A 19,711-nucleotide genomic window follows, 5' to 3' on the forward strand; every position below is an offset into this window, starting at 1 on the left:
GGGTAACTGGAGTCCTGCCTGACTGATTAACAGTCTCAACCTCAGCACACAAGGCTTCGAGATTGCAAGAAGACGGAGGCAAGCTGGCTATAATGGGACAATCCCACAAATAATGACAGGGAAAGGGCACTGTAGACAAAATTGAGCAGGAGTGCCAGGGTTATGCATTCACATGCCAGCAGAGGGTACCCCTGGCCATCTCATGGGCTGTACCTCACCAGCCTAAGCCTGGTCACCCTGTGTTGTTTGGGGCATTTGACATGGTGGTGGGTAGGACTTCCAGTGCAACATGTGCTGGGCAGTCACACGGGTCTGACCCCAGCAAGCAAAAATATATCAGGTCAGTTCAGTAACGCAGATTAAGCACAACCACAAATGGATCCTGTGACAGACTCTTCTAGCTGTTTTCACCACTTCTGCAGTTATCACCTGCATTTTACACATTTTAAAGTCATTCTTACCCACCACCTTCATCTTTATGGTTCTGGTGAGATTATAGGTTCTTCCGTGGTCCTTGAATGTCACAATACAAGTGTAATTCCCTTTATACACACTGCGGACAATGCCGATGACAAGCCTGGGCCCTTGGGGGTATCGCTCATAGAAGCCATCCACCAAGTTGCAGTTCTGGAGTCAGGCAGAAAAACACTTGAGTTTTGGGATTCAAAAGTAAAGATACTGGTTTAAATGCTACTACAAAGATCTGTTTTTAAACTATGAATATGATACTTGGGATTGTGATGTAGGTCGGACCTAAATACCATGAACTTTGAGCATGTTGGAATACAAACTGGTATGTTCACCTTGAAAAGGAGGTGATGAAGCAGATGACCCTAATAGTTTTATCCCACCTTAAATACAGACAATTTTATAAAAGAGAGATCTCTGACCCAGAAGTACATTTGCAATCAAGGTGAGCACCTCAGCAGAGTGAAGAGTGAAAGTAAAGAGAGACAGGAAGAAAATGCTGATGTATTCACAAATGGATACTAAGACTAAAGGACATGTCCCCTGTTGATGTCAGCATGTCAAACTCTTTTGGGACTAATAAAGTTACCCTGACTGACTTCAGCTGATGATCAGGCCTCAAAATTAGCAACTGGCAAATGAGAATCTGTAGTACAGAAACCTTAATAACTCTTCTCTTTCTATCAGGCAAGGCGGAAAACCTCTGCCAAGCACCAAGCTAGAGATCCCTTTTCAGAAACGGGTTATGCAGATGACATCTCGATTGTCATAAAATCCAAAGATGTGCACGTTTTCTAAGAGATTATTTCTGAATGGTACATTTACAAATCACATACATCCTAATGGGGCAGTTTAAGACAGGAGTCATATACCATTTTTAATGATTTTTATTAGGCATGGGATAACTTGCTGCCTGAAAAATTACTTGCATGGGGCTTTTTGTTTCATTCTGCTAATTGATTGTTGAGATGTGAATTTCAATGAATGGCACAAGTAAAGCATTTCAGCTACTGGCGTGAAACTGCTCCTCTGGGATACAAAAGTAAGTTTTTCCTGAAGGGTTTGAGAGTTGGGTTTTTTCTTTTGGGGTGTTTTTGTTTTTTTTTTTTTTTTTTTTTTTTTAAATCAGCAAATATATTTGTTGCCAACTTACTTTATTATTAAATTCACTCATACAGAACTTTCTATCTAGAAACCCAAAAACGCTTTATAAGCAGTTAGAGAATTCAGTCCCATAACCCTCTGGCTGCACATCCCCTGAGAATTCTTATTCTCTCTTGACTAAAGGCATCCCCCTAGAGAAAAACACTGAGGTCAAAATTTAATAAAATTGAGCAGTAATTCTGTACGCAAGAGCCTGAGGATGGCTGGAGACAGCCTAATTATCAGAGCAGTATGGCAGATGGGGTAAGGATGTCTCCATCTTCAGAAAAGAGGTTTGCTGAATGGTGTCAAACAGGGCACCCATGGTCCTTGCAGAAGCCTGATGTACAACTTCATTTCCTGACCTCAAAGGATTTTGGAAAGGATGCTATTTTCATTAGTGGTGGTTTGTTTTGTTTGGTTGCTTTTTGGGGTTTTTGTTTGTTTGGTTTGTTTTGTTTTGGTTTGGTTTTTTTTAACAGAAGGAATATGAATCACAGTCTCCTTTACAGGGATAGTGACTAGCTCACACAGCAGGTCAGGTATACTGCCCGCAGCTGAACTGAGGTTCCTAAATCCCTGCTAGACTATTCTCCACTTGCGCATGCTGGTCAAAAAGTTTCAGTGTTAGCTCTCAATTCCCTTCCAAGAGCAGTTTTACCCTTGAACTCAATGGAAACAAAGCTCTTAAAATTAGTAAAGCTTCGTTAACAGCTTCATCACTGGGGAGACTCTGAAACATAGCTCCATGACGCTCATGCCAACCATTGCTTTTTCAGATACAACACTGCATTCCCCCACTGCCCAAATAAGTCCTTCTTACCAAGTACCACTTGACAGTTGGTGTTACACTAGCAGGGTAAAACCCATCAATATCTGGACATATGATCTTCTCATTGGCATGCTCCAAGTAGAACATCTCCTCAATGGGTTTTATTGAATGGCTCACACAAGAGTGTTGGTCTTTCGGAACAACCTCCAAGGGAAATGCAACTTTGCTGCAGTAGGTTGTATTTCTAAGGACAGAGCAGGATAGGGCTGATTAGCTGAAACTTATTTAATCCTATAGCAGTGGAATGAAACAAAAATCACATCTGCAATAACAAGCATCATAGCGCTGATGAGGTATATACAGCCTTAGGTGACTCATTTATAAATGGGAAAGAAAACACCATCAGAGATGGCCACACTAGCTCAGAAAAGCCTATAAAGATGACTAACAAGCAACATCCACTCCCCTGCTGGTAAAGCAGATAATAGGGTCAAAGACACGATGAACAAGAGATAACGTGAGGAAGATCAAAAAGAGCTCTTGTGCTCAGCGCATAGCAGATGCTATGTTCATTTTGTACCACGCTTAGAGACACTTTCAATTTCCTAGAAGTCTGAATCTCATGAATCTTTGCCAAATTAGCATGCAGTCAAAACATTACTCCTGCATCTGAAGCTATTTTTACTCTAGACATACAGATCACTTCTTAATGGTGAGTGCCTGTGGATTTTGCCATAGGCTCAGCAATAATATTTTCACGGACACTTGCAGCTAGCAAGGAGAGGCACGCTCATTAATGTTTGCAAGGCTCCAAGCATTATTACGATGTAAATTGGCTCAGCACTGAGCGGTTTTATAATTGTAACATTCTTTTCCCATTAATGCTTATGTAAATGGTCTTCTCCCTACAGAAAGATCTGGTGCTAACAGCATAATTTTCCCACTTCCATGAAAGTCCTTTGATTACACTGAAGACATACAGAAGCTGCACCGCACAACCTACCTGAGCATGCACGTATAATTCCCAGTGTCATTGAGAAGAGCAGGCCAGAACCAAAGGGTGTCTTTCTCCTTACTGATGTGATTGTCTGGGAGACGAAAATTAATGGGCTCCTCCAGATCCCGGTCCTGCCCGATCCTGTACCAGATCAGGGTTAAGCCAGCAGAATGAGCTGTGCTGTAGTTGTACTTCAAGAAGGTCTCGAAAAGTGGGCATTTGATCTTGGCAGGTTCCCCATCATAAATCTGGATCTGCTTCATGGTGTCCACACCCCAGTCATCGCAGCGTTCTGCAGCCAGGAAGAACAAGGTACCTTAGCTTGCAAGTCTGCATGAGAAAAACAGTTCTTCCCACGTTCCCCACAGCCCTTGGTCCTGTCCCCATTAAAATCAGAGGCAAAAATGTAGTGTTTTCAGTGGAAGCAAACTGGGCTTTTATAAAGCAGAGTGAGAATACTGTGTTCATTACTAGAGAACCTGCAAACCTCCACTTTCATTTGTACACCTCCTACATTTCTTCCAAGCTATTTATCTGCCATCAGGACAATAGGATAGGATATTCTTTCATAACACCAGGCTTCCTAGAGAGCTCCAAGAAAATTCAACCCTAAAATCTTGTGTGGGAAGACAAAATTTGGATGAAAACAATGCTAGAGGTGTGTGTGCATCCATGCACAGTGACAGGGAAGATGGAAATAGAGGTGTTGAAATAAGAGAAAAAAAAAAAAAAAAACTCCCTTAGAGCTATGGGCCATTGCCCCTGCCAGAAGAAGCCGGACTGTGGGTTCTGGGAGTGAGGACTGTCTTTCCTGTGATGGATTCATGCCACACCTGTGCACGCTACGATAACACAAAGAGTACAAGCACTAATGAGTGACACGTAGCAACCAGCAGCAGGTTCTCTTGGGGATCCCCAGGCAGCCCCCAGGTGCAATCCCCAAGCACAGTTCAACAGGCTCACAGCAGACTCAGGCTGACATAGAAACTGGGCAGCATGAGAAAAAGCTGTGCAGTGCCTTTTTTTTTTTTTTTTTTTTTAATTTATTCTTGTCATTAGTGAATAGTTTCAGGACAAACAGCACAGTCAAAACCCATTTCTCTTCTGAGTGCTCCTTTCCACTCCATTCCTCCTACCCATCAGGATGCCCAGTCACAAAGGGACTGGGTGCAAGCAAAGCACAGTACCAGGGTGTCAGCAAACCTGAGAGCAACCTGCACTGCCGGCGCCAGCTGCGACACACAGAGAAGCTGCTATCACTGCATCTCCTGTCTCCCCACACTGATGAGGCAGAGGGTGGCACGGTAGGCTTCCCAGAGCATCTCTTGTAGCTGCTAGGAGGCATTAGCTAGGGCAGCCTAATGTCCGAGAGCCCAAAATGAGTCAAACAGGAGAGGGGTGTGCTGCCTGCAGCGGTCCCCGGGAGCGGTGTCTCAGCATATCACAGGCACACCAGAGATGACACTGCAAAGCCTCTCCGGTTTGCAGATATTAGTAGAACTCGGACCAAGAAGAAAAACAGAATACAATACGCTCTTTGAGCCCAGTTCTTCTGAACTGACTTCACAAGCCCAAAGCAGGATTTCTGGCATTTTATCTTCCTTAAATAGACAGTGGGATGTAGCTTGGCCCCAAATTCATACTTAATTAAAAAAAGCAAAGAGATAAACCTTTGAGAAGACGGGCCCACAGCTCTTAGAGGCAGCAGTGCTAACTCCCGTGGCTCAGCAATGGTTAGTCACAGTGAGTAGGAATCTGGGCCAGTAAGAATAGAAACGTTTTCTGGCGGGTTTACAGATAAATGTAAATGCAAATTGCACTGCTCCTCCTGTGGTATGCCAAACACCCATATGACAGAGTGCTACTTCTGGAGGAAGAGAGTGAATTGGGCTAGGAAGAGGCAGTGAAGCTACCCAGAGTACAAGTATTTGCTAGTAGGAACCCCAAACCCAAATGGCTGGAGAGTGCCATAGCTCATCATCTAAGATACATATAGATATTTCTTTCAAAACTGCACAGCATCATCCAGTACAGCTGCTACCACAGCCACCACCAAGGCTCATTTTGAGAGACCAAACCACTATTGGAAGCCTTATATCATGGGAAGGTGCATAGTCACCAGTCACCACTATGGTCAAGGCCAACTGGAACCAGTACACTGCTTTATGCTGGTGGAGTCAAGCTACTGGATTAGGCATGGTCAAGTTTCCGTAGAGTGGTAAATGAGACAAATGAGCCTGCCTGCTAAGTGCATGATAAAGCACGGATTACTATTCATGGAGGAGAGGCATTTGTTTTTATAAAGAAAGGCTTTCCCTCTGAAAGCAGCAGACCTGGGTCTGCAAAACAGGACACCAGGGTTCTCTTCCCGGCACCTGACTTTGCTGTCTCCTCTTGGGCTGCATAAAGGCAAATTGTCCTTATTACTTCAAATGGCAGGACTGGAGAGGAAGAAAACTATATAAAACATTACAGTACTGAAATTCTTGGAGTCAAGATCAATGAAATTTGCAATCATGAACAGCTCTTGCATTTTGCAACAGTTCACAAATCAGCACTGTAAAACTACTTACCCGTTTCTACCTGAATGAGTTATTGAAAATAAATACAACTTCTTTTTCTTTCTTCCTAGATCACTTAAAAGCAATGTATGGGCCTTGTCTTCCTGGCTGGGGAAAAGGTGACCATTATTGTTCTTTACTATAAGAGCTGTACCTGGAGATTTTGTCTCAGAGCTGGCTAATTCACCTGACTTCAGGAACACTGTCACACCAAACAGCTAGTCCTAAGGCTCCCCACGTGCGTCCTGCCTTGGAGTGCTGCATGCTCTGAGGTGAACCCCAAACACAGCACACAACCATGCTTGTAACGAGCAGCTACACCACAGATCGTAGGAGCAGCCGTGCAGCTTGAGATCGCAGGCTGTGCTTGCCACCCTGCTGGCAAGGACTCCTCCCGGCTGCCAGGGCAAAGCCAGCTCAGCACGGCTCTGAGGGCTCAGGGAACAAAGCCACAACTCATCGCTCACAGTAGAGATGGCAGAAACACCATGGGCTGGAGTGAGACCTCTTTCACGCATAAAACACCGAGGACAGAAGTTGTGGCGCTTCGCACAACTTCCCTCCTCCCCGTGCCACGCTGACAGTAGTACTGCTGTTTTGATCTTTTGGGGTGTTTTATGCCTGAGATAGCTGGGCTCTGCCTGACATGGCATGAGAGGGGACTGCAGGGCATCCCTCACGCACACCTTTGTGAGCCTCTTCCTCCTCAGCTGTGATGTGGCTTGTCCTGGTTTCAGCTGGGATAGAGTTAATTTTCTTCTTAGTAGCTGGTACAGTGTGTTTTGGTTTTAGTGTGAGAATAATGTTGATAACACACTGATGTTTTAGTTGTTGCTAAGTAGCACTTGCCTTAAGGATTTTTTAGTTTCCCATGCTCTGCCAGCAAGCAGGTGTGCAAGAAGCTGGGAGGGGGCATAGCCAGGACAGCTGACCCGAACTAGCCAAAGGGATATTCCATACCATAGAACATCATGCTCAGTATATAAACTGGGGGGGAGTTGGTCAGGAGGGGCGGATCGCTGCTTGGGCATCGGTCAGCAGGTGGTGAGCAATTGCATTGTGCATCACTTGTCTTTTCTTGGGGTTTTTTTCTCTTTTATTGTTATATTCCTTTTCATTACCATTATTATTAAATTTTTATTATTATTAGTTAGTATTATATTTTATTCGACTTTAGTTATTAAACTGCTCTTATCTCAACCCACGAGTTTTACTTTTTTTTCCCCCCGATCCTCCTCCCCATCCCACTGGGAGGGGGCAGGGGGGAGCGGCTGCGCGGTGCTTAGTTGCTGGCTGGGGTCAAACCACAACAGGCTCTTCTCCCTGCGTCAATAACATCCTTTGCCGTGGTGGCACTTTTGCAGCAGACCCCAGCAGGTGGGTCAAGCCCAGACAGCCGGCTGCACTCCCCCCACATATGTAAAGCGGAGGGGATGCTCACATTATTATTACTATAGTTTTATTTGCATCCAACAGCTCCCTGCAACATTTTGTGCCCCTTCCACTATTTTAACGTTTATTGGATATTCAGAGCCTATTTGCTGCTAACATCAGCATGCAGCTACTTGGATGTCAGTCTAAACTGGAGATAGCCTGAAAAAAAATGGCATGACTTCACACTGAACCTCACTGGCATAAAGCAGCTCCTGCTATGGGAAGAAAAAAACAAAAAAAACCCCAAAAAACCCACACACACGTATTGATATATCCTGACTCCAGTAGCAATACTTGAGAGGGCATTGCACAAAGAAGATGCAAGCACCTGGTTCTAATTGTGAGAAACAGCACTAACTTCTACGGTGCTATGTCCATTTGCAGCAACTCACACTTGTTTTCACTGGCTAAGCCTAGGAAGTGAGTTTCTTCTCTCTTGAAATGTTTCCTGCACAAAACAGCCGTTGGAGTTAAGAGCAGCTCCCGATTAAATCAAGTGGGATCAGCATTCATGCTCTGACTTCAGAGGTTCACTAACAAATGGAAACCAGTGAAGAGATGGGGGAGCTATATGCAACTCCATGGTCCCTTCCATGCTGCAGCAAATGGAGCACTACACACACAACTCAGGGATACAGTAAAATCTCTAAAAATCCACCATCCCACAAACGCATCTTCCTAGAAACACTGCTGCAAAACACTTTTGAAAGAAGCTATCTTTTTCTCATTACCAATGAGGTGTACTGCAGATGCCTCAACTGACCCCTCTTACTGCTGGGTGCTCTGTAATGACACAGCAAGGCAGCCTATGACCCATAATACCTACCTGTGACAGACAATGCAGGAAAAAGGCAAGAAACGGTCCTATTTCCACAGCCCTGCTTGGGAAAAGGGATGAGGATTATACAGGCTGGAGGGAGGCTGCATGGTAGAAGGAAACACCCACCTCCAGCACTGGAAGAGAAAGTGCAGACAGAAAGGTCAGGGTAAGGATGCCCATCTTGATTTCACATGCCTTGAGATAAAGATATAGCATACTAGCGGGCTGCTGCACTACTGCTCCTCCCTGGTGCAGACTGGGAACTAGGTGAACTGGCAAAGTTAACTCCTAATGTCCTCCTGGCTTGGACTGTATGTTACAATCCATGTTCATAGGGGTATCTACTACTGATACAAGGGACAGAAACCTCTTCTGTTACAGAAATAGTCAGATCTGTCCCATTTCTGAATCTGGTGCTACAATGCCCTTAAACACCAGGTATCCCAAAACAGACTCCTTCTCAGAAGCCAAACAAAAGCTGAAGAAAGTGGCTTCTCTAGATGCAAAGTAGAAAATGAAAGGAGAGGAAAAAAAAAATTATGCTGCTCAGCTGCATAAAGGTGAAACAGACATTTCTGGAAACCTTTCCCAACCTTTCACTTATTGCACTGATTTATCCCCTTCAGAACAGAGCTCTGTTCTGAAGACACACATCTGAAATGCTCCCGAGATGCATCTGCAGCACCCATTACAAGCACCCACACAGTCAAAACAGAGATGACATTGGTGCAATTATTTGGATTTTTCAAGAAGAGACAAACTGCTTAACCCATGGATCAAAAAAGAAAACCAGAGTAAGGCCACATCAAGAAATGCTGTCCCATTTTGTCCACAGTTTGGAATTTCTATGCAGTCATTTTAAGTACCTCCATTTAAAAAAAAATTCTCAGCCACCAGAACTGTACCAGCTCCACACCGCCTCCACCCCTTCCCTCCCCTGGGGCTACAAACAAAGGCTTCCCCTAGTTAAAATTTCTGTGAAGAAATAATAAAGAGCCATCCTCATGAGAGGCCATCTATCATGCCGGCACAAATTACCCTGCCATTTGCCAAATTGATGCGCCCTTCTTAATCGTCTCTGATTTTGTGAGGAGGCCTGCTTTGCATGCAGACTGGGACCGTGCAGTGGCAGCAAGACACGAAGCCATCAATGCTGCCGGCTGAATGACACGGCATACCCCTCTTCCCTGTGCCATTTCAGCAGCAGCAGATGGGGCTGCACTATCTCAACAGCTTCCTACTTTCTTTGGCCACCCCTGCTGCATTATCTTAAAGCAAAGCTGATATGAGTCAGCCTCCACCCGAGGAGCGCAGCCAGGCCAGCAGTTAGCTTGATGCCAGAATCAGCATCAATAAGGCAGAAAAAGCTGGTCTCGCAAAGCGATTAAGTGAGACTTAATCATTACTACCTTAAAAATCTTTTTTCCCCCACCCTCTTTCAAGCTCACAGCAGTCAGTGAGAAGGAAGCAGAGGAAGCCGGGCTGAATGGAGGAGTTGCGCTGTGAGCACAGGAGGTACCAGCTGTGGCCAGCAGCCACGTGTGGGTGCGCTTTCCATTTACGCCGGTGCCAGGAGCACCCACTCTTCCACTGCGTCTGCGTTTTTCCTTTCATACGCGCATCCTGCACGAGACCACCCCGTGCTCCCCGGCTGTGTACTCTGCTCAGCAGCTGAGCAATTAGGCAGCGTGGCAGGGCAGCGTTGCCCATGCGGTCTGTATCCCATCTGACCGTACCACGCAGCGGAGGGAGGGTAGCATGGAACAAAACAAATGAGAACATCTTCCCTGGGAGAAGAGGCACAGATCCAAACACACGAAAATTGGTGGGAATGACAGAGAACTTGGGTCAGCCCTAGCCAAGATCAGCTACCTCTCACCATTTGCTCCCACTATCTCCACAGCAGCAATAGTGGTCAGAGAACGCCTAAAAACTGGTCGTAGCTCAACGCTGCCTTGGAGGCTCAGCCTGGAAGCTGTACGAACTCTGCATGAATTTATAATCTGACTTCCAGTGGCAACACATCAAAAAGGGCCTGTCATAACCTCACTGCCTTCCTCCCACAGCCTCTCCAACAGAGCAAGTGGAAGTGGTCCTGGCACAAACCTCCCCGTGACTGACTCCAATGCACAGGACGCAGCCCAGCCCCATCCGCACGGTTCTGCTGCAATGGCACCGGCGACGTGGTTTTACGCTTCTCCCAAGTCTCACCATATTCATCCTGTGTTGCCACTGAGCTGTGATGCCCCCATGGAAGCAGCTCCACTGGATGCTGCACACAAGGATGGAGTCTCTCCCTCTCTCCCCAACTGCTTTTATCATTTAAATAGATAGGACAGCTGAGAAAGGAAGAAGGAAAAGGACTTTCTGTTGCAGAACAGCTCATCATTTGCAAAAGCACTTATACATTGTGGTTGTTTAACTTTAGATCCTGAAATTCTAGTTTAAACAGGTGTGACCATCTGCCTCTGCCAAATTCAGGAAAAACAAGCTGACTGTGTAAACTTCTGTTGAATTCAGAGGAAGCAGTCAAGGCATGACATCCAAAAAATGATGATTCTATAATGGAGCCCGTAGCTCCTGACTCCGAGTTTCCTTACCTAATCAAGCACAGCCTGTAACATGGGGAGGGGTAGTTGTTGTTTGTCTTTTAAAACTCCTCCACAGTGAGCTGCATGCCTTCACTCTCTGTCTGTGCATAAAGCTGTGTTTACTGTATGTGGCACAGAGTATTTTGGTTACCTCCAGCAACTGGGCCAAAAAAAAAAAAAAAAAAAAAAGTATTCGGTTTTCTCTAGCAAGCTTGACATGTTTTCCTGGAAACTTTTGTAAAAATTGAGATCAGAATAATAAAGGTAGGGGTATGAACTGCTTCAAAGCCTGAAGGACAAAAGGAGCAAATAGCTACTTTCCATCCCACTTCATTGAGGAAATTGCTGCATGAAGCAAAGCAGAGCAGCACGGGAGGAGGGGAGAGAGAGAGAGAGGAAACGGAACAGCCCATTGCAAAATCATCTGTAGGAGAGGCAGCATGAAAAGGAGGTTTACCTCATTAGCACCACCGTAGAGCTGTGTTCAAGCTGGCAGGGGCTCTTCTGTGTACCTGGGACATCAGACTGGGACTTGACAAGGTTCAGGCTCAACTCCTGGCTCTGCCACAGGCTTGCTTAGTTAAACCCATGCAGCCTAGTTATTGCACTTAGCCAAGGTCTCTGTTGCCTGCTTTAAAATACAGTCAACAATTCTGCACTACCCACCACAAACATCCATAGGGATGTCTGCATCAAAAAAACCACTGCAGCAGTTGTCCTCGGATGAGGACAGGAACTGAAAAAATGCAGCAGGCAGTAAAACGCACTGTAAGGGTCTACGAGCCTGGCAGAAGTCACTTGTGTGCAATAAAACGTATGAGACTGAGTGCACAACTGTGCAGCTGCAGCAGGGGGACACAATGGATAAGGAGGGTAGGAGACAGGTCCCCGATGTCCCCTGATGCCCTATTTGATACACACAGAGGAGCAAAAGCAACCGTCCAATATCACATCAGCAACACACCCAAAATGGGCTGCTTTCCTCCACGCGTTTCTGCACTTCAGTGCAGACGGGTCACATCACATTGATGCCTGCACAAAACTCACCCCTCACAACCTATTTCCTCAGCTGACAAGAAGCAGAAGTGAGGTCTTATCTCCTCGGTGGGCACGACTCTGGCTGGTGCGGAGGGAGGCTGGTGGCTGCGGTTTCACATCTGCACCCAGGCCAGCTCCGCTCTGCAGGTTTTATCTCCATCCACTTCATGGCTATGCACCTTTCAACACCCTCAGTGTTGAATAACTTCATGCCCCCAAGTGCCATAAACTTCTACAACTGCAGTAACTCACAGATGGGTATGGATAGTTATAAAATCATGTCCTAAATTAGGACAGCAAGAAGCTGAGATTGGAAGAGTAGGAGGAAGTCAGGAAATCCCAGGAGAAGATGATGGGGGAGGGATTTAGTCTCTTCAGAAAACAATAATGCAGTTTAATCTATTTTTCTTTTGACTTTACACACTAAAATAAGCTTCTCAGCTTCTGGGGCTGTCACAAATCATAAGGAAAATAAGGCCACTGGAACCCAATCAGTAGAATAAGAGCTATATAGTAATAATCCTGAGGAGCTGCGCAGGGCTTTCCATCTTCAAAGTGTTTTAGAGACAGTAATTTATTAATCTGCAAATTTCCCCTGGCCATAAGTAACTGCTCTGCCTCTCTGCTAAGCACGAGAGAGACACGCAGCCCAGATTGGCACTCGGGAGAGATGGCGCAGGTGGCAGCTCTGACCTCCGGAGCCAGACCTCAGTTTCTCAGAACTTCACTGCTCCTGCCACCACCTGAATCCAGAAGTACTGGTGACATCTGGCACTTTGAGGCCGACTTCAGAGGGGACAAAACTGGTGCCTGAGAGCCTCTGGTATGGGGGAGTGTAAGAGACATGCTCACAATCCAGCAAATAGCATCAAAGCCTGAAATAAAACTCCCAGGACAGAGGCTCCTGGCTGCCTTACAGCCACTGCCTGCCATGCTGGGGTGTCACTCTGGGCAGAAGCTGGCCCCAGTCCTGGGTCATCCTATCACGCAGCCTGTCTGATAGCCCCCAAGGGAGCTGTCAGAGGAGTTTCCTATGCAAACACGATGCTTCCTCCCACCAAAGGACTATTTATGCACAGCGGTTACCTGTTCACACTAAGTGGGTCCTTTAGATAATCAGCATGAGGCTGCTTTTCCTCTCCCAGCAGCAATATTCTTCTGCTTTTCTAATTCCCCACGACAATACTCCTAACCATGATCCTCTCCCCAGCCCTCATCCTGTGAAAGCTGGGAGCTCTTGGAGAATGAGAGCGCAGCCTGGTTAGGAGAGAGAGAAAAATGGAACAAGGAGCACAACTACAGCTACATCTTCTAAAATAAGTCAGTATCTAACATAGGCCAGCTTTGTTTGGAAACAAGAAGATAACGTTATTCTCTATTCATACTGGCTGTTATATTCTTTGTCCGACTGGTTTTTCATCTCTTTTAAGCCAGTGTACATTTATATGACTTCAGTAGTGCCAAAGAAATCATTGTAAGACCAAAACTGCGTTCACTGGTTTTTGCTATCCTTCTCTGGATATCAGAACATCTGCGTTCATTAAGTATCCTACAACACAAGCGCAGAGATCTAAGCCTTATTTCCATCTTAAGGATGGCTTAGCTGAGGCAAAGAAAGCGGAAGACCCCGAGTACCATTGCAAACAATGTCCCAAAGGTCACGAGTAAGGAATTCAAACCCAGGCGCTGCAGATCATGTATATTCTCAAGACCAGAAGAGATTTGCCCACGCATTCGGCATGAGTGAGTAGCAGACTCAGGCACAAATTCAGTCTCAGACTCCAAGTCTTTTACTCTACACTACTCAGATCACATTTCTTTCCTATTCCAGTTTGCGGCTCACTTTCAGCAAATGATTTTGTTGCAGCACCAGCCTCCATATGCAGCAGAAACAGCAGAGCCCAAAGAACAGATGTTTAGAGCCACAGTGCTGTTGGCAAAATTTGGGGGGAAAATAAAGTTTGCGGATTTGTCTCTCCAGTAAGAAGTAGGGTGAAGTACAATGTTGAATTTTTCTGACACACTGCCAGGGAGACTGTCAGCCATACGGGCTGAACTGGATGGAAAGGCTGTCTGCATTATAGCCGGAGCAGTGCTTGTGTTTTATAGCTGAAATTTAGTAAGTGTTGGCTCCTCATCCCCTCTGTAAGCTCAGAGAGCTCGGGACTCAGCAGAGCTGGTACCTCTGGCTTGGGCAGTCCCCGGTCAGTGTTGCTGATGATGCTGCTCCCCCAGGAAGGACTGCAGAGGCAGGCAGGAAAAGTGGCAGCAAACCGTAACAGACTCCTGCCCCTGCCTCCAGCCTTCCCCGGCCCCCTGCCAGCCTGGGCTGGACAGAGATCTGGTCCTGACAAGACAGCATTACATGACTATTAGCAAAGCACAGAGAAAGATCCAGCTGAAATGACAAATCCCTACCAAGTTACACATCTTAAATATCCCAGGAGCCAGGTTCCCCGGTTAAGAGCTACCCATCTCCGTGGCCTCGCTTGGTGTGAGGAGACCACTGGGGCAGCTGCAGACTGTGCACGGCCCTTCTGCATTCACTCCGGATAACCTCTGCTCTGCTCCCCCCATGTATGCTCCCTGCTACAAGAAGAAAAAGTGAGCCCAAATGCTGTAACATTATCAGAGCATGTCCGGTCTCCCACACTGCTCTGTGTTTACGACTTTGCAAGGGTGAAACAAGCTCCAGTTGCCTTTTGGTGCCAGTCCCAGGAAACCCCGCCGTGTAACAGAGGGCTGCACAGATGGCTGCCCCTCCATCCAAGTACAAGCAGCCATCCAAGCCCGTCACAAACAGCAAAAGACGTTTTGACAGCCCAAAGTGGTTTATGATGTCCATGGACCAAAAAGGGAGCTCTGAACTGAAGAGTGGGTCTGTCACCCATGGACCCGCAGAAAATTAAACGCATACACTACACTGGATTTGCAGAAGAAATGTATTTTAACCGATCACGTCCCATGCATCACCTTTGACACTTATGTTCTTGCAACACTTTACAAGGGCTCTAACCATCCTGTACAGAAAACCTCTGCTGAAGGAGAAATATTTAAAAAGCACTAAATACCTCACAGAAATGCACGGAGGGTTCTGCCAGATCAGTTGGCACAAGCTTGTATGACCCAAATGCCAGGGTGCTCATTTCACGGCTCCCAGCTGACAGTCTCAGCTTTTAGAGTTGCTCTAACATTTCCTGGGCAATCCTGACTCAATTGCACCCACCTTCTGTAAAAGCCCAAGATGACTGCACGTGGGGTGTCGTAATGCTGCCTCAGCAGGAGGATATTGCGTTGGTGGAGAGCAGAACAGCACGTCCAGAAGCACACGCAAAGCAGGGATTTTCCCAGCGAGCAGCAGTGATCTGCTTTGCTGGGTCCCTCCTTCCCCAGGCACTCCTACTACCTAGGGCTTAGTGGAGGAGATCTGGGCCATATATTCTTTCTCCTTTGCTGTTTCCCCATTGCTCACCACTTCCACCAGCTCCCGTTAGCCAGGACGGGACATCCCCTACTGAAGACTACAGCCTACAGTGAATGCCTGCAGCCCTTGGGCAACCCGAGGAGAAAAGCCTCCCTTCAGCCTCTGCGATGAACCCTGCACTGAGATGAACCTTGCTGAGGTGCGTGTTGTGAATCTGGCCCCAATAATTCAGCATGGTCCAAGAGATAACGATACAAGAGCTGTTCATCTCCTCAGGATATTATAACTGCTTGTTTGCCAGTGCTGCAGAGGGGCAAGGGCTCATGGGGGGACTTGTCAATCCCCTGCACAGCCCTCATTTCTGAACATTTCCCCCTATAAAGTCAGCGCCTGTTCTTTCCTCCCTCCCCCTTTCCACTCGCCTCCTGCAAATCAGGCTGTCTCCTTCCACCCCCAAATAGGAAGTCCGGAGCCGAGACACAGACAATCTGCCTCTTCACAAGAGCTGGGCTGAACGTGTGCCAGAGGAGCTGCGAGCATGACGACATATTTCCTGTCAGGAAAGTGACTCAGTGAGACTGGTATGAGAGCTCCTCTTACTTGAGAAGTTCCCCTCTCCCCTTGGCTGCTGAGGCATGAGTCAGAGTCCAAGAGCTGGAATCTCAACCCCCTCCGGATCCAACCGGGAATAGCAGAGTTCAGGTTCAAGCCCAGGTCCTGCTTGCAATTCAGTGACAAGTCAGTGCCACGTGCCGAGCCCTGGTTTCACCCCTCCCAGAAGGGGAGTAACAATACTGACCAAGTGGGCAGCTTGAATTTGCAAAGCACTTTTAGGTCGAGGTGGTGCTTATTGCTATTTGCTAATGCACCCGTTTACACCATGCTCGTAGCCTCTATACATGAGCATTATACAATACCCACACAGAACTAACATGGTGTTCATGCATTCTGCTAAAGTATTTTACACACGACAATTTCATCCAGGAATACTGTAAATGCTTAAAAATCACTGCAGCCAGTTTTCTTTCTCTGGCCTCAGATCAGCTCTTCTCACAATAAGCGGGCAGACCCATCGCATGCCACGTCCTTACCCGAGCCACTGCCGAGGGTGACCATGCACAGCCAGAGCGTAACCAGCAGGGCACCGACCATCTTCATCCTGCTGAGACAAAGCACACACAGAAGTTCTGGTTATTTTACACTACTTCATCACTGCAGACTATTTTTTAACTCTGAGTGTATGTGTTTATTCCTCCACCCACCCAGTGATCCTTTAATTCTGGTATGTTCTTTTTTTATTTCATTAAGATCCCTTAAGGAACAGCATCTGTATGGCAGCATCTTTCTGCCTGCAGGCAGCTGCGTGAGCTCTCCAAGCCTGGGAGGTGATGGCTCAGAAGAGGACAGCCCAGCTCATTGACTTAAGTCACTGGAATAGTCTATATCCATGAGCACAAGGAGTAAGGTAGATGCTTGCAGGCTAGAAATCCCAAGCTTTGACTCCCAAAACACCAAGGTCCTTTCCCAAGACCTCACTCTGCTCGTTTCTAAGAATGAGCATAAAGCACTCATGATGGCGAGCGGCAGCTGAAGCACGTTTGCACTGAACATGTGTCTGACAGTTCAGCGTGACAACCATGCCGGTGCAGTCGAATTTGCAAACTCTGCTGCTGGTGACCTGCGAAGAGGCTGGCTGCCAGAGTCCTGACTGCAGAGACCTGCAGGCAGGTCAAAGCAGGACAAGACTCCACCAGCTCTTTCCAGTCAAACCCTCCTTGGAACAGCCACCTCGCAGGAGTAAACAAGCGCCAGGTTTGTATGCTTTTCAGAAATGATCTGAACAAAGGTTTATACTTTCAAAGCAGCACTGATAGGCAAAAAACTATCCCAGACTTCTCTGTTCCTGCTATAGAGCACAATTTCCTGTAATTTGAGATAAACGTACGCTGCCAGAGTTTCACTTGCCGCCCGCTCCGGTATCTGGCATTCGGCTCTCAGAGATGTTCACTCACTGGAATTAAATTTCCCTGTGGTTCTAGGTTTTCCAGGATGCAATTTATAAGCTGGTAGTCACAAAAGCTGACATTTACTAGATGCTCTCATTAATGGGGCAAAGGTTGCATTTGATATTCCTGGGTGCTGTCAGATCACAAAGGGGGAAGAGATGGTTAAAAGGCTGAACTTCATCAAAGCATCTCAGCTCTGCCGGGCAGATGCGGTAATGAGCATGGTGATACTGTCAGGACTGTGCTCATGAGATGACAGGGAAATCTGCTCCGTCAGGGTGGGCTAAAAGGGTGGGGAGAGAAGCCACAGAGCTCCCTTAAACATGTCCCTCATAAACCTGCCCATAATATATGCATTACACAGAAGGGCTTCAAGCATAAGCAGAGAGCACCTGAGATTGCACAGATTGCAGAGATTAACAAGAATGGGACATGTGAACTGTACTACTCAAAATCCAGCAGCGGATATTGAATGCTTCCTTTTCAATGCTTGCATCTGAAAAGCCTTTGTACGATGCTTTCCCTCTGCTAGGCTCATCTCGAAGAGACAAAGGAAATCCGGAGCAAGCCTGCTCTTCCCTGCACAGTCGATGCAAAGGGCTGCAGACTGCCTCAGAAGCCATAAGGCCTTCAGAAATGGGCAAGCAGCTCTGAAGAAGGTGAGTTTTCTTCCCCGGGGTCCAGCTGAGAGGGCTGGTTGTCCCCTACCTCCTTCATCCAAACTGAAATGCCAGCTGCTAATCAAACTCTCCTCTATTGCCATCTACAACCAGCTCCCAATGTCACTTAAGAAGACTCCATAGGGAGGAAACAGAATTAAGTACTCCTACCCTCTGGAAATGCTGAAGAAAGATAAAACATCTTTATGCCATCAGACTGGACAGAGAGAACCAACATGCTGCACTTTTGGTAGGAATTTAGGAACTTTTGGGAATTCAGATGCTGGAAGAGAGGGAGCGTAAACAGTGGGGCGGATCATTCCCATAATAAAGATCCCTCATGGCTCCCTCTCCATTTGTCATTAGATAAATGCACAGCATGTCCTAACTCACCCTTATTTTCCAGTGATTCCTTCCTGCATTTTGCACAAATCAGACTGAATTCAGCCCTGAAGCAAGCAGGAACAACTACTGACTTTGGACGAGTTTCTCTCATTTAGAGCAAGGCCATTTACGTGGCCCAAGGCCAAAATAAACTACTACGTTTCACTCAGTGATACATGAACCCTGCAGTGAGCTAATATTTACATCCATTAACTGTGCTCATAGGAACATGCTCCTTTCAACTGTCTCAAAGAGCCACCAGGTCTCTGTTCCCACAAGCAAGGTATCTAAGATTTCCATGCTCTACCTGCTAGTAGGAAAATTCTTGTTTCTTGCTCTACCTAGCTATAAAGTCAGAAGCCCTACACAGTGTGATTTACGTCTGGTTCATTCCAGGCTCTCCAGAGATCTTATCAGTAGAGACAGACGGACACAGAGCCTGTCAGATTACAGCAATTTCTCCATTACAGGAATGGGACTCAGTTGACCACAGCCCTGGCTGCTCTCACACTATACAAAATACAAGGGGCTGTGGAAGGCACATGCACAGAGTCAAGGGCTGGTCAAGGGGAGCTGTCACAACCTCCTGGATGCCCTGACCGTGCCCGCATTTGCCAGCTGAGATGAAGGAAGAGGATTCTCCCCCTTTGGTAAAGAACTGGAGAGCTCACACACACAATGAAGAAGGGGACTGAAGGGCAGGGTTGGCTTCTGCAGTCCAGCTCCATTCCTGTGGCACCAGATTATTCAAAAAAAAAAAAAAAAAAAAAAAAAAAAATCAGTTAATGCCACAGGATCTGATGATTTGTACCACTAACAGTGCAGGGACCAATTCTTGTGTACTAGTGCTGCTAGCACTGTGATGCTTTGCTTTAAATGGCCCGAAATCTGTGATATACCCCAAAGAGAAAGGTCTTCCCACAGCAGTCCTGTGGTCACACAATGTCATCATCTCTCCCTGGGGAGGATATTGTGATTCTGCCGGTGACACCAGGAAAAGAGCATTGCATCCATTCAGTCACAGAGGGAGAGGGTGGGTTTTGCAATGCTGTAAAAACCTGATGCCACAGGCCTACAACATACCCCGGTCTTGCCAGGAACGGAAGAGTTTTCTCAGCCTTTTCCAGCACCCTGCTTCTTTGTTTCGTGACATCAGAAAGTGTGTTGCCATTTTGCCTGTATATGACGCAATTCCAGTGGTGTCTGATGAACTTCTTGCACAATTCAGTATCACTGCACTGAAACACCAGCATCTCTGGCTGCAACCGAATGAGCCAGAGGTCAGAGAGTGCAAGCCCCAGGCTGCAGCAGAGGGGTTCACCCAACTGTGTCCACCCAAAAAAGTCACAGACATTACCTCTAGTACACAAGCAAATAAAATAAAAAGCAAGCACTAAAAGGGAGCCAGGAATAA

The 19,711-nt window shown here is 46.6% G+C and overlaps 1 protein-coding gene across 1 annotated transcript in view; it reads right to left on the minus strand.

Annotated features, from left to right (window-relative positions):
* IL1RAP (interleukin 1 receptor accessory protein) overlaps positions 1–16,399 on the minus strand; it is a 33,115-nt gene extending 16,716 nt beyond the window's left edge. The window contains exons 1-4 of the mRNA XM_050902731.1: positions 16,340–16,399; positions 3,387–3,672; positions 2,435–2,627; positions 462–627 (exon numbers count right to left, since the gene is read on the minus strand). Coding sequence (XP_050758688.1) covers positions 462–627; positions 2,435–2,627; positions 3,387–3,672; positions 16,340–16,364 — 670 coding nt within the window. The 5' untranslated portion in view covers positions 16,365–16,399. The remainder of the gene's footprint in view (positions 1–461; positions 628–2,434; positions 2,628–3,386; positions 3,673–16,339) is intronic.
* Between the last annotated feature and the right edge of the window lie 3,312 nt (positions 16,400–19,711).

The sequence above is a fragment of the Gymnogyps californianus genome, chromosome 10 (genome assembly GCF_018139145.2).
Source record: "Gymnogyps californianus isolate 813 chromosome 10, ASM1813914v2, whole genome shotgun sequence".
NCBI classification, from domain to species: domain Eukaryota; kingdom Metazoa; phylum Chordata; class Aves; order Accipitriformes; family Cathartidae; genus Gymnogyps; species Gymnogyps californianus.